Source organism: Mya arenaria, chromosome 1, assembly GCF_026914265.1.
Source record: "Mya arenaria isolate MELC-2E11 chromosome 1, ASM2691426v1".
Classification (NCBI taxonomy): domain Eukaryota; kingdom Metazoa; phylum Mollusca; class Bivalvia; order Myida; family Myidae; genus Mya; species Mya arenaria.
The window spans coordinates 28,779,936-28,793,200 of record NC_069122.1 but is presented as its reverse complement, the minus strand read 5'-3'; the positions used below and the strand labels follow the sequence as shown (position 1 = coordinate 28,793,200).

The 13,265-nt window shown below is 34.4% G+C and overlaps 1 protein-coding gene across 3 annotated transcripts in view; it reads left to right on the top strand.

The window, feature by feature from the left end:
* LOC128238565 (uncharacterized) overlaps nt 1-8,255 on the top strand; it is a 31,417-nt gene extending 23,162 nt beyond the window's left edge. For 2 of the 3 annotated variants that reach the window (XM_052954626.1, XM_052954619.1), the window contains 4 exons: nt 383-553; nt 4,606-4,706; nt 5,128-5,242; nt 7,574-8,255. In XM_052954626.1, the coding sequence (XP_052810586.1) occupies nt 383-553; nt 4,606-4,706; nt 5,128-5,242; nt 7,574-7,761 (575 nt within the window). In that variant the 3' untranslated portion in view covers nt 7,762-8,255. The remainder of the gene's footprint in view (nt 1-382; nt 554-4,605; nt 4,707-5,127; nt 5,243-7,573) is intronic. The other variant, XM_052954635.1, reaches the window with a different exon arrangement.
* The last annotated feature ends 5,010 nt before the right edge of the window (nt 8,256-13,265 follow it).

Below are 13,265 nucleotides of genomic sequence, written 5' to 3'. Positions count from 1 at the left end.
CGTTTCCAGCTATTAAAACACTGTTACAGCTTTGTTATCAGTAATAAATATTTTCCATAAATGCATTATTTAGTAAGAAGTTAAAGGTTTATTACTTAAAATGTATTTTTGTAAAAATCTGTATTCATTGATTTTGAATGAAAATATTTTTTTTACCCACTGACTATAAAAGCAACAGGGTCCACACCTAATTTGTCGATAGGGTCAAGTTATCTGAATCAAATGTTTTGTTTCTTTAAGGCCGAAGTGTAAAATATGCAATGAAATTATAATTAATTTTAACTCTGTAATGCCAGTATCATGAATTAGTAAGCTTACCTTTTTACTTAGATGTAGTAATAACGTCTTAAGACAATTGACATGTTCATGTTTTATTCTTCAGAAACCAGTGATGAAGTAGGGGAAGCAACTTTTGATAATGAGATAGGGGAAGTAACTCTCGAGGATGAAGTAGGGGAAGCAACTCCTGATGATGAAATAGGGGAAGTTACTTATGATGCAGCAGAGTGGGCAGAAATAGAACCAGAGCAAATTACTTCCACACGTTACAGGAGTGAGTATAAAGTTAGAGTTCTAATCAGAGCTTTAACAAATTATGCTAAAACCAGTAATTATATATTGCAATATAAAGAGCCCGTATTGCAATATATCATGCCTCCAACATATATGACGCAATGCCATTGGTCCAGGACTGGTCACGCCGTGACCCCATTTTTTTCCATATTGGATCACCACATTTATATCGTACCAAAATGGCGTCTATTTTCCGATTCCGATGAATAAATGAAACATTTAAACATGTAAACAGGTTGTTGACATGATATATACGTTAAGGGGTTATAGTAGGTGACCCTATATGGGATATACGGGGCGCAGGAAACCATATTCAGGTTCGAGCTTCGCTCTCATCCAATATGGTTTCCTTTACCACGTATATCCCATATCAGGTTATTATACCTACTAACCCCGTAATTATAATGTTGAAACATACCATAATATAATGTAACATATTGCAATATATTGAAACATACCACAATGTAATGTAACATATTGCAATATATTGAAACATACCACAATGTAATGTAACATATTGCAATATATTGAAACATACCACAATGTAATGTAACATATTGCAATATATTGAAACATACCACAATGTAATGTAACATATTGCAATATATTGAAACATACCACAATGTAATGTAACATATTGCAATATATTGAAACATACCACAATGTAATGTAACATATTGCAATATATTGAAACATACCACAATGTAATGTAACATATTGCAATATATTGAAACATACCACAATGTAATGTAACATATTGCAATATATTGAAACATACCACAATGTAATGTAACATATTGCAATATATTGATAATTATTCAAGCTCAATCAAAATAAAACCTATAATTTTAGAACATTAAGCATAAAATATACAGGTAAAGAGAATTAGCTGTTAAAAACAAGTACCCTTAATTGTAACATGTACAATTTTTATGTATCAAGTGTTGAAAAAAGATATGAATGATGGTAATTTAATAGATTTATCATGTTCAAACTTGACAAGCAATTTCTGACTTTTTATGACTTTGGCATTAACATTTAAACTTTCCACATTGTTTGGGGTAATTATAATTACTTTTAAGTATATCATTAGGAGTCATTTTATCTCGGACCTAGTTGGAGTGTTCTCAGTGTGAGCTATTGTGTAAGTGTGTTTGTCTTTTCTTTTTTCAACATTTTCCTTCAAACAACTCCTCCTAAACCACTGGGACAATTTCACTTAAACTTCACAGGAATGTTCTATTGGTGAAGGTTTCATGCAGAACTCTGGTTGCCATGGCAACCAAATGAAAAATAACTGAAAATCCTCTTCTCTGCTGGCCTGATTTCAACATAATTTCACAGAAATTCTCCTATTGAAGTTGACTCTCTATCAAATTCCGTCACCCATGTTGATTCATAAAAAACATTGCCGCTAGTGTGTGTGGGACTCTTCTTTTCGCTTTATGTCAATATGAAAAATTTTCTCCTCAGAATCTGTTAGCCTGATTTTAAGATAATTTCACAGAAATGTTTTATAGGTGACCTCTATCAAATTCCTTCACCCCATGTTGATTCTAAAAAAAAAATGGCCACCAGAGGTGGAGCTGCTTTACCATTTATGTCTGTATGGAAAACTTTGAAAATCTTCTCTTCAGAAACAATTGGCCCGATTTCAAAATAATTTCACAGTAGTGTTTCTAAGGTGGCCCTCTGTCAAATTCCTTCACCCCATGTTGATTCTTTAAAAACATGGCCGCCTAAGGGGTTTGGACTACTTTACCATTTATGTCTATATTAAAACTTCTCTTTAGAAACTATTGGCCGATTTTTAAATATTCCACAATACTTAGTGTTTTTAAGGTGACCGTCTGTCAAATTCCTTCACACCATGTTGATTAATAAAAAAAAAACATGGTTGCCAGGGGCGGGGCTAGATATTACTATAAGTTTATGGAAAATTCAGAAAAGATTGACCCGATTTCAAAATTATTTTACAGAAATGTTCCTTAGGCAACCATGTATCAATTTCATTCACCCCTTTGTTATTCATAAAGAACATGGCTGCCAGGGGCGGGGCTTGTTTGCACTATACTATAATTCACAAATACTTCACAGTAACAATGTCATCTGACATTGAGACAAGGTTTATAAATCCAACTTAAATATTGTTAGAGTTATTGTTTTTATACGGGCAAGCGTTTGGGCAGTGTGTTGTCTGATCAATAAATGTAGAACCCTTTGTCCTGTGAATCAGGGGAGCAATGTAGGGCCATCTTGGCTCTCTTGTTTAAATATTTCATTCTCTGATGGTGCAATTAAAATAAAATAAAAGTAAACAGCTACAAGTTTTCGTTGTAACATTTTGAAGATGATTGGCCGATCTTTGGGACATGGAAATATTGCTAATTTTTTGACAAGATTTACATTTATTTCATGTAAAGGGGAAAAAAATAGAATCAGCGAACTTATAATATCTACATTTTTTGCTTTAGCTTAATGCATCAATTTCAAACCTTTTGTTTTCCCAGTTTGCAGATATTTAAAGATAGGGTTTGCACTTCTTAAAGATGCACTCTTACTCACAGATAAGATTTACCACAATTAATACTATTGTTTTAATATTTTAAAAAGGATGAATAAATGTTGAAAACAATTGTTCTTGTTAAGGATTCCGAGTTTCATTTGAAAGAAATGAGCATAAAACAAGATAATTCTACCTTATGAGACTATAGTAGACCACAATAAATCTATTAGCATAATTTCACCTATCATTTAATATTTTTGCGCTGAATTCTGCTATTAAATATATGGTTACAATCTTGTAACCATGCAGTAACTAATATTTTCATAAATGCATTATTTAAGAAGTAGTCTAAGGTTTATCAGTCAAAATTGATGTTTGTTATACATATGTGTATATATTGATTTTGAATAAGAGTGTCACTTTAATCAATAAACACCCCAACTGAATGAAGCACTGCTAATTAATTTGCAATCACCCAAATAAATGAATTGATCGCAAACTTTACAGCCTTCCCACAGGCAGATTTAAGATCAGTTTCACAGTTTATTGCATTTCTTTTACGACATGTGTTGCATTCCTGGATTAGGAATGTCTGACCTGGCATTAAGGCATGTCTGGAATATATAGCTCTGTTTGTGTTATTGCATGTCAGCATAACACCCGATATAAGGCCCTGGGGGAAATTTTGTTTAAATTATGTGGCAGCATGAAGTGACCATCATAGCATGAGGATGTTTTACACACGAGACTACCCTACCTTTAAGGTCAAGGTCACAGCAACCTTCCAAACTATATAAGCCTGTTGTTTTATAAGCATTAATAATAGATTTTGTCTGGTCCCTAACTTTCTAATTCATGGTCAGATTGTTAAACCATTTGGCAGAAGTGATCACCATAACATGAGGCTCTGTCATGCCTTTCAATACCTATGTCCCTACCTTAAAAGTCAAGATCAGAGCAACCTTTTAAAAATGGTATGTTTTATAATATATCTATATGCCTTACTAAAAATAGTTTGTGTCTGGTCCATATTTTTCTCATTCATTGTCAGGTTTATGAATTATTTGGCTTAAGTGACCACCATAGTACGAGGTCAAGGTCATTGAACACTTTTAAATTAGAATGTTTTGCTATTTATAAATCTTACTGATTAAAGTTTGCATCAGGTCAATATCTTTGCCATACAATGTGGGTTTTTAAATCTATTTGGCAGAAGAGACCACCATATAATAAATTATGAGGACGTGTTGTGTACAAGACTTGTGTCCCTATCTTCGAAGTCAAGGTCATAGCAACCTTCTGACCTTAGTATATTTTGCTATAAAATCATTGCTGATAATAGTCTGAGTCTGGGGTCCATTTAAAAATTATTTGGCATTCTGACACTTGGGACATGCAGGGGTATTAATCCCATTCTGTGATAGCTCAATTTTGTTTACTATTTTACTTAATATTCCAATGAAGCAACAAAGATATAAATTATGAAGCCCATGAAATTCTATTTAAAGCAATAACCTTTATTTAAGATGAGGCTTTTTGTGGCCCACCTGTGTCGGAAGAAGACCATTATGAAAGAATCATGGAGGTACGTCAGGCAGTGAGGAAAAAACGGCTGCAAGAAACAGAGGTGGTCTACATTGTAGTGTTATTTTAAAAGGGTTTTTTGAGAAATTCGCAGAATTGTAACATAAAAAAGTTTTTGAAGAAGTTTGTTGAAAATACTTGGATATTGGTAGAAACGAATTTCAATGTTATCTACATTGATGATAGAAATATATATAAAAAATATATAAAAAATGTGCATTACATGTATTCTTCATTATAACTGTTGCTCTGGCTTAGATTTTTGACAATTTTGTTTTTTTGTTAAAACCAGATGACTAAGTTGCAGAATAGTTGATGACATAGTATTTTGACAGAACATTATTTTATTATAGTCCAAAAATATCAGAAGTAAAAGTTGTACTGTAACAGTTGTTTTTGTGGAGGTGGTTTAAAGTGAAGTCTCATGGCAAATGTCAAAGTTATGGTTTGTTCTCTGCTTACAGGGCCATGGGCACAGTAGTGTACCGCCCATATACGACCCTGACACTGTTTGGGAGATTACAGAGACATCATACCAAGACAATCAGAATATGTCATCGGGGCCATATCATCCTTCAGGTACATGTGTAATATTACTATTAAAGAAATAGAAAAGGTGACGGATCCATGGTCTTGTGGTAACACACTTGACTGTCAATCCTGGGGCCAACGTTTGGATTCCAAGCCGCATCACTAATAAAATACTAATCTTCTTCCGGTAGGGACGTAAAATGGGGGTCCTGTGTGACAGTGCTATACACTGGTGCATGTTAAAAACCAGGATAGCTCTAACCAGGATTACATTATGTCTGTGCGCTTTGCTCCAAAAAAACTAAAATGACTAGCAATCTTATCAGAGCACTCGCTGAATGGGCAAGGAGTGCGAGTATAAATAAGCTTACTCACCATGGACCACCAAATAGAACAGACCACTGAGGACCTCCTTGCATTAAAATGACAGCCAATCAGCCCACACACATTGAATAGACAAAAGCCGATGGTTTATGTGCTGAATAAGTTACTATATTGTCAGGACTGAAGTGTTCTGTACTATTTCTTATATTAAACCAGACTTTAAAGGGACTAGACACCAGATGATACAATTGCAAGAAAAAAAGAGAAAATTGTCAAAAAATTACATAAAATTGATATCGTTGTATTCAACATATTGACATTTTTCAAATTCAAAATATACTGGGTTTGTCTACCACGTAAATACTAATAGAGTCAGTGTATGTATCTGTTCTAATCATGTGACTTTCACATTATAAACATACACACTATAAACAGGGAAACCATTATGCCCTATTTTTAAATGGGGAAACTCAACTGAGACAATGACATATGTTTTTTATCATGTTAAATGATGTAATTGCATGGGTGAAAGTTTTCAGTATTGATACTGAATTCAGTATTTTGGAAAATATTTATCCTATATAATGTATTGTAAAAATGGCATTTCCTATGTAAACTCCCTATTTTCAGTATTTTGAAAAATTCAAACTTTCACCCATGTAATTGTGTATTTACAATTCTAGGCTTGTTTTGAGGAAATACTGTATTTGCTGATTTATGGACCATCTGGTGTCTAGGCCCTTTAAAGCATCACACTTAAATAGGAGGCTTTTTCTCCACAGCAAGTCATCTTATTCTGTAAAACAAGCAAACATTACCAGACTACAGCCTTGTCGAGACTGGTTGCCCTTAATATATCTGTCTTGTTAAGTCTACTTGTCAGTTACACACAACTAGTCTTCAGCCGGGGCCTTAAGAAAAAAAGCGACTTGTCATTTTATTTTTTTTAAAGGCCCTCTTAATAACAACATCTTAAAAATTACACTTTATAAAAGTCTGCTGTCACTTATATGAGTGGAGGAGGAACAGAATTAATTGTAAGGTAAAATATATTCTCAGGTTCTTGGTGAGTTCACTTGTGTATCTTGTGTCTGAGTTTCAGATCACGGCTCCAAGTTCTGGAAAAGTTCTTTAAAGCTGCACTCTCACAGATTATCTAAATATCACTCCCAAAATAATATTTGTAAAGAAAAAAAGAAGTGTTTTTGGCATTGAAAAATAATAGCAAAATAAGTAATGTCACGCTTGATTGCAAACGAAATAAAAAAAAAATACAAATACATACTACATTTTTTTTTATGTTTAGGTCAAATTTATTATTTATGAGTGATCAGCAACCATCTTTTAATGAGTAACAAAATGTGGTCAGCAGGTAACACAATTTAGTTTAAACATTATATATTTTATAACGATTGTGAAGAAAGAGTTATGATAACTCTCGTTGGCATGATATTGCGCGAGAGTGTGGTCTTGAGTTGTAGGGGTAAACCGGAGAAAACCCACTTGTCCGGCTTGGTGACCACTAACCAAACTCACAAGCGCCCAGGCCGGGAATCGAACCGGAGTCGCCTTTGTGAGAACGAAGCGAGTGCGCCAACCACTGCGCTATCCGGACAACCTCATTGCAATTCATCATTGGATTCTTTCTTTGTATCTGTGATAACTATTAAATGGAGCCAATCTTTTGACCTTTGACAATTCATAATTTAAAGGACCCCATTGGAAATAAGTTGTACAACTTTATGGGCTATCCTGTGAAAATAAATATGTCTTACGGTAATCTTAATGTTGTTCCATTTTAATTGTAAATCATTAAAACTTAATATTCTTAATATTCCTTTTGTGATATTTTTGTCATATTTTTTTGTGATGTTTTTAATCAGTTTAATACTCTTTTATAACTATGCAATTTATAAATGTTAAACTCTAATTGCTAAAATTGTTTTTATTACTATCCTATAATAATAACTTTGTTGTATATTACACATTTATGACACAATTAAAATAAAATAAAATAAAAATACTGATAAATGCTCTCTTTTTTATGTCTTTCAGGATTTGCTCTTGCGACTCTAGGCAGTAACTTCAGTGACCCATCAGTCAGTCAAGCCCTAGACATGTGTATTATAGAGTTTCTGGCGGTGACCCAGACTGACGATTCCAATCGTGCACGATATTATGTACAGCGTGCAGAAATGGACGTGAACAGGGCCATCTCACTCTACTATGAGGAAGGATGCTAGCGTATTAGATATGAGACGGATACACACCCATTTGCCTGATTGTTCAGAACTTTGTTCAAGTTAACAATGTTGTTAATGCCGTCGTTGTTAACTTTGAAATCTTTATTGCTCTGGAAGTTAAATGGATATACATGTGATCAGCAGTATTTCTTAGAAGTTTTGAGACAGCTATTTAAGTTGTATCTGTTTTGTTTTATAGCAGCACTCTCACAGATTGAACGTTTGACAACTTTTTTTATTTTTTGTCTTGGAATAGGCAAATTTTTGCGTAAATATCTGCAAACCAATGATATAAGATTGCTGCCAAAAACTCAGATCGTAGATTTTCAAATTTCCGTCTGAAAATTAATGTTTTATGGCTTAAACCGTTACTAACAGTTTAAGAAAAATACACAAAACATCAATTTTTGAACTTAAATATAAAAATCTGCCAACTATTTTTTGTCAGGAATCTTATATAACTGGTGTCCATGGATTTTTCACAAAAATTGGTTCATTCCAAGACAAAAAATAAAAAAAGTTGTCAAAACGTTCAATCTGTGAGAGTGCAGCTTTAATACATAAGCACATAAAAAAAAATTAACAGTAATGTCGTTAATCTCATTGTTAACTTTAATAAAGTTCTGAACAATCCGCCAAATGGGTGTGAATAATAGAGTTTCTGGAGACGATTCTAAATGGGACACTACATTACCTCCAGCATGAAGATATGGCCTGTGTCATCTCGCTTTATTATGAGGAAGTGTGCTAGCATATTGCTGGATGAATATTTTGTGTATTGCTGAAACTGATGCAGACTATTCCTGAGCATTGCACAATATAAGTGCAGCGTGCAGATTTGGATGTAAATCGTGGTACATGTATCTGTCATTCTCGTTCACCAGAGTGATGATGCTACATGTATGTGTACCACAGAGATTTAGATTTACCATTATCAAACCTCTGATGAATGGGAATGGTATCTGTTAGTAGTACAAATAAAGTGATACAGCACGGTTCACATTCATATCTGGACTGATATTCAATATTGGTCTTAGAATCTAAGAACGATGTAGCTAATCGGATAACTTGTTATCAATAGCCAACCAATAGAGTTAATGAGGCCAATCAAGTATGACCATAAGATTCACTTACGTTCTATATTGAATTCCACCCCTGCATGATAAACTTTGTAGTAAGGGAGGATGTTAGCATATTTATGAAAAACATTTGGCGGTAACGGACAATTTTTACGGAAATATGATATAACGTAGATTTCACAGAAATGTATGTAAATCATGCCATATCTCCGTTCTAGACATTCTCTTTTTGAATTTCTGGCGGTAACAAGGAAGGACGATTCTTAGAATGCACGATATACCGTTAAGGGTGCTGATATGGGTGTGAAGTTGTCAACCTTATTGCTTTTCTATAAGAAAGGGTGCTAGCATCGTACTATGCTATGATATACAATGTAACGGTGTTTTATTATGCTAGCTCTAGTGCCACAAATTAGTATTCAAATTGCTCAGTCTTCATTCAAGGTCATTTGTGTATTTTCTTAGATTTGTTTTAAGTAAAAAATACACTTTTAATCATAGAATACACATGTTTCTATGGTGATTTGGAACTTACCATATTGTTGTAGGTTCTTTTGTGATTTTTTAATGAAAATTGAGCCTGAAAATTGTCAGCTTATGTTTTCGTTTTTAGTAATGAAATTCTTTTATTTCATGCCAGTATTTGATATGAATAATTCATTTGAGAAAGAGATGGGGAGAGAAAAACACAGAGGTATATTGATAGTCATTGTAACTTTGATACCAAAATTACTTTCACAATTGTGAGCGCAAAGCTAACATGTCCATTTTGTAGCATTATGGGGGATAGTTTGTTTGTTTTTGATCATTTTATTTGGTGATGATTTTTTTATTTGTAATTATGTTTATTAAAATTGAATTGTTACAGATTGTATTATGATAATGAAAATTTGTGCAACCAACAATGACTTTATTGTTCCTTGTAGTAGATACTAAAGATTGAAATTGAGATATTTTAGTGACGATCTATGAATTTTATTTTAATATGAATTTGAATTTATAATATGAAATAAAATATTTAAGAAACACTGATTTGTCTTATTCTTGTTACTTTGTTTAACACCGCTGCAAACAGTATTCAATTTTGCAAAGACGGATACAATCCCCCCCATATTCTGCCCCCGACCTACGCTTTTATATGATGTTTTATGTTGTTTCTGAGAAGACATGTTGTAAAATGTAACATGATAAGGTACATGCGTATTACATAACTAACGTACATGTATTATTTAAAGTGTACATCCTAATGTATATATTTATCATAGCACGTAGCGTAAGTTCCATATTTTAGACGCGCTGTTATTACTACGCGATCTACTTGCAGCGTAGTTAAAGTGTACCGATTTCTGACATTGTTAACCGTCCATATACATCCGGGATGGTTTTCGTAGAAAATGGCCGAGGATTCCAGAATGCCCAGCGCTAGTCAAAAAGACCTGTCAGTCACTTCATGGCGGGACATGCGATAGCGTTGACACTGAAACTGCTTCTCTGCATATATGCAAACAGAAGGCTTGGCTATATGCGCATGCGCAGTTATAACAATCTTAATCATGGAGTCGACGTCAGCAATAAGTGACGATTCTTCACAAATAAGAGAGTAAACATTAAAAAATATAGAGCCCCTGATTGGCTGAAAGTGTAGGACCTACACTAAATGGGGGGAAATGCTCCATATTATCTCATGTTTTATTCATTTATTAGAAGTGTGTTCAGAAGTGTCACAATAATAGGACCTTACATGAGTTGCCATTTAATAGAAAAATATGAATCAAGTTTAGGAAAAGTTAAAATGCCAGCCTTTGGCAATCTTTATAACCTTTCCTTAACGAGTTTCATAAATGTTTGTATTAAGTGGCAAAGAATGTTCGATTTCATTTTATCACAAACTATGGAGATTTATTCAGTTCATGCAAAAAGTTCGACGCTTTATAACCTGGACAATATGGCGTCAATGTCAAGTTCCTTTCTGTTTTCCGGTGATTAACTGAGATTTATCAGTGAAATATTTCTTTTTGGAATAACAATACGATAATTAGAAGTTTTGAAAATTTAGCCCTCTCTCACTTTTTAATCAAAGGTCAGCGCGCACAAGGCTGGGACACAATTTCAAAGACGTCATTTCCGATATAACATTACGAAATCGCATACGATTTGGCTCGCTTTTCCGGAAAACTAGAATTGTTATTGTATATATCCTTTAAGTGCTACAATTATGCAATACCATCCGGCGTAAATACTGAAAAAAAATAGTTCACCCCTTGCAACGCAGCTTGTGAAATATGGTTTTTCGGTGCGAACTCGGTGAACTATATTGCGATTCTACAACAACAAAACATTATCCTCCGTAGTGTAGTAAACCTTGAAACAAGGAACAACATGTGATGAACGTGTCTATGTTATTGTTTGTGGTGCCAATGAAATGTTGTAGCCACCATTAACTTCTTTAGCAGATTCAGTTCATTAAGAAATGTCTAGTTTTACTCGTTATATTCTTCATTTGCTACATTTATTATGTTACAACAGGAAAGAAAACACTTCGGGTTGTAGCAATCCTTGGTAACAAGATTGGGGGAGGATGTGTGGGGGTGTCGGCTGGTGGGCAGGCGGTTGGGTGACGTAACAATTTGTGTTCAGGCTGTAATTTTGCCGTGCATAGCGGAATGATAAAACAACAAGTGTACTCCATGATATGACGGTGTATCGCGTACAAGACGCTGGTCTGTATATCAAAGGTCAAGGTCACACTTAAAGGTCACTTGTAACAATGCATTGTTCTTCGCGTTCGGGATGTATCTTTGTCATGCATCAAAGGGTTTTAAAACAACTTTGGTCATCAAAGGTGAAACAATCTCAATGCACAATTGTTCACACAAATGTATTTCGCCGCATTGCGGCGTTTCTAATTGTTTATTTTAATGCACTTTTCAAAAATGTATTTTTGGGCAATACAAGATTTTTGAAGATAAAAATGTTTCACCAATATTATTAATACAACTATTAATTAGTCGTATGAAAATAAGCAAAGGCAAACGTGCACATCTGCATTTGCAACAGTGTAAAAAGGCCGCCTTTTATGAAGAGCCTACCGTACAGAAAGTTTTGGTAAGCTTAAAAATTACCCAATTTCCAGAAGATGTCTGAGAGCATTAAATGCTTATTTGTTAAAGGTAAACTAGGTGATATTTTGCCAAGACAATATTTGTCTAGAGCAGCATATAATTATGTTACGTTTATGCTCCAAATTAGACGAAATTGTCAAAAGAACAAAGGATATTTTTCTGTCTGCATCCTCTTGGAAATAAGAAGCAATAATTCCCTGAGTATGCGGTTTTCGCCGCATTTTACACAGTGCATAGAATTGCCGAACGTGTTTGATTGTATCCAGCCTAAGATTATAACATGTCAATTTGATTTCGTCGAGTGTAGGACAGAACACCCCCAGGACAAAACGGTTGTACGAAAAAACATCCCCGCGGGATGTTTTGACCGCCTTGTAAAACATTATAAGGGTTTGTTTTTCCACCTTTGCACAAAAGCGCGGGGGTTGTTTTGTCCGGGGGGGGGGGGGGGGGGGGGGTCTGGATCCCGATTTCGTCACGTTCTTAGCTAATTGGCCCGTAAATGTTCATTTCGACAGTCGTAAAAGAGAGTGTGCGTCACTTAAAGTTTTCTTTGGAGTAATCCAAGGTCATAGCGCGTCATCTTGGTCTAGTCACAGAATTAAAGCCCTGTTATTTAAGGCCTTTATTTTGTGCAACTATAGATTAAGTGGGCACCATACCAGCGTCTTTTATAACTGTCTTAAGATGTAGACACACATTGAGGCCAGACTAATCATGTTTTGAAATTGTCCCAAAGCCAAAAGACGCCATAGTTAGAGCTGGAATTACCTTTCAGTATCTTTCTGAGATTAAAAGATAAATATCAAAAAAGATTATTCTTGTTAAAAAAAATGAAGAAAAGAATGGCGTCATACCATGTACTTCTTAACTGTTGCATACATGTACAAAAACCTCGGATTAAAAGTAATCCAATTAATTGGTATGTAGATATAAAATCATATATGCGAGTACAGTCAAGCCCCGTTTGCTCGAAGTCCCAGGGACCGGCGTTATACCTCGAGCCTCGGCAAAATCGAGCCAAGCGGGAATGTTTACCTTCAATATAAAGAAATCGGTCCTTTACATACAATTAGAGCCAACTAGGAATTCGAGCCAAGCGAGTTCGAGCCAACGGGTTTCGACTGTATATTCATACGCATAACTACATTTAAAATAAGTAATAGTATTACGTTTATATAATAGTTCGAGATATACCAAGAACTCTTGTTGATAATAATTATACAATGGAAAACTAACACATTATTTACTAGTATATAAAAAGGCTAACCCTTGAAAGCGACTGGGGGTCTAGAAGTAGGAC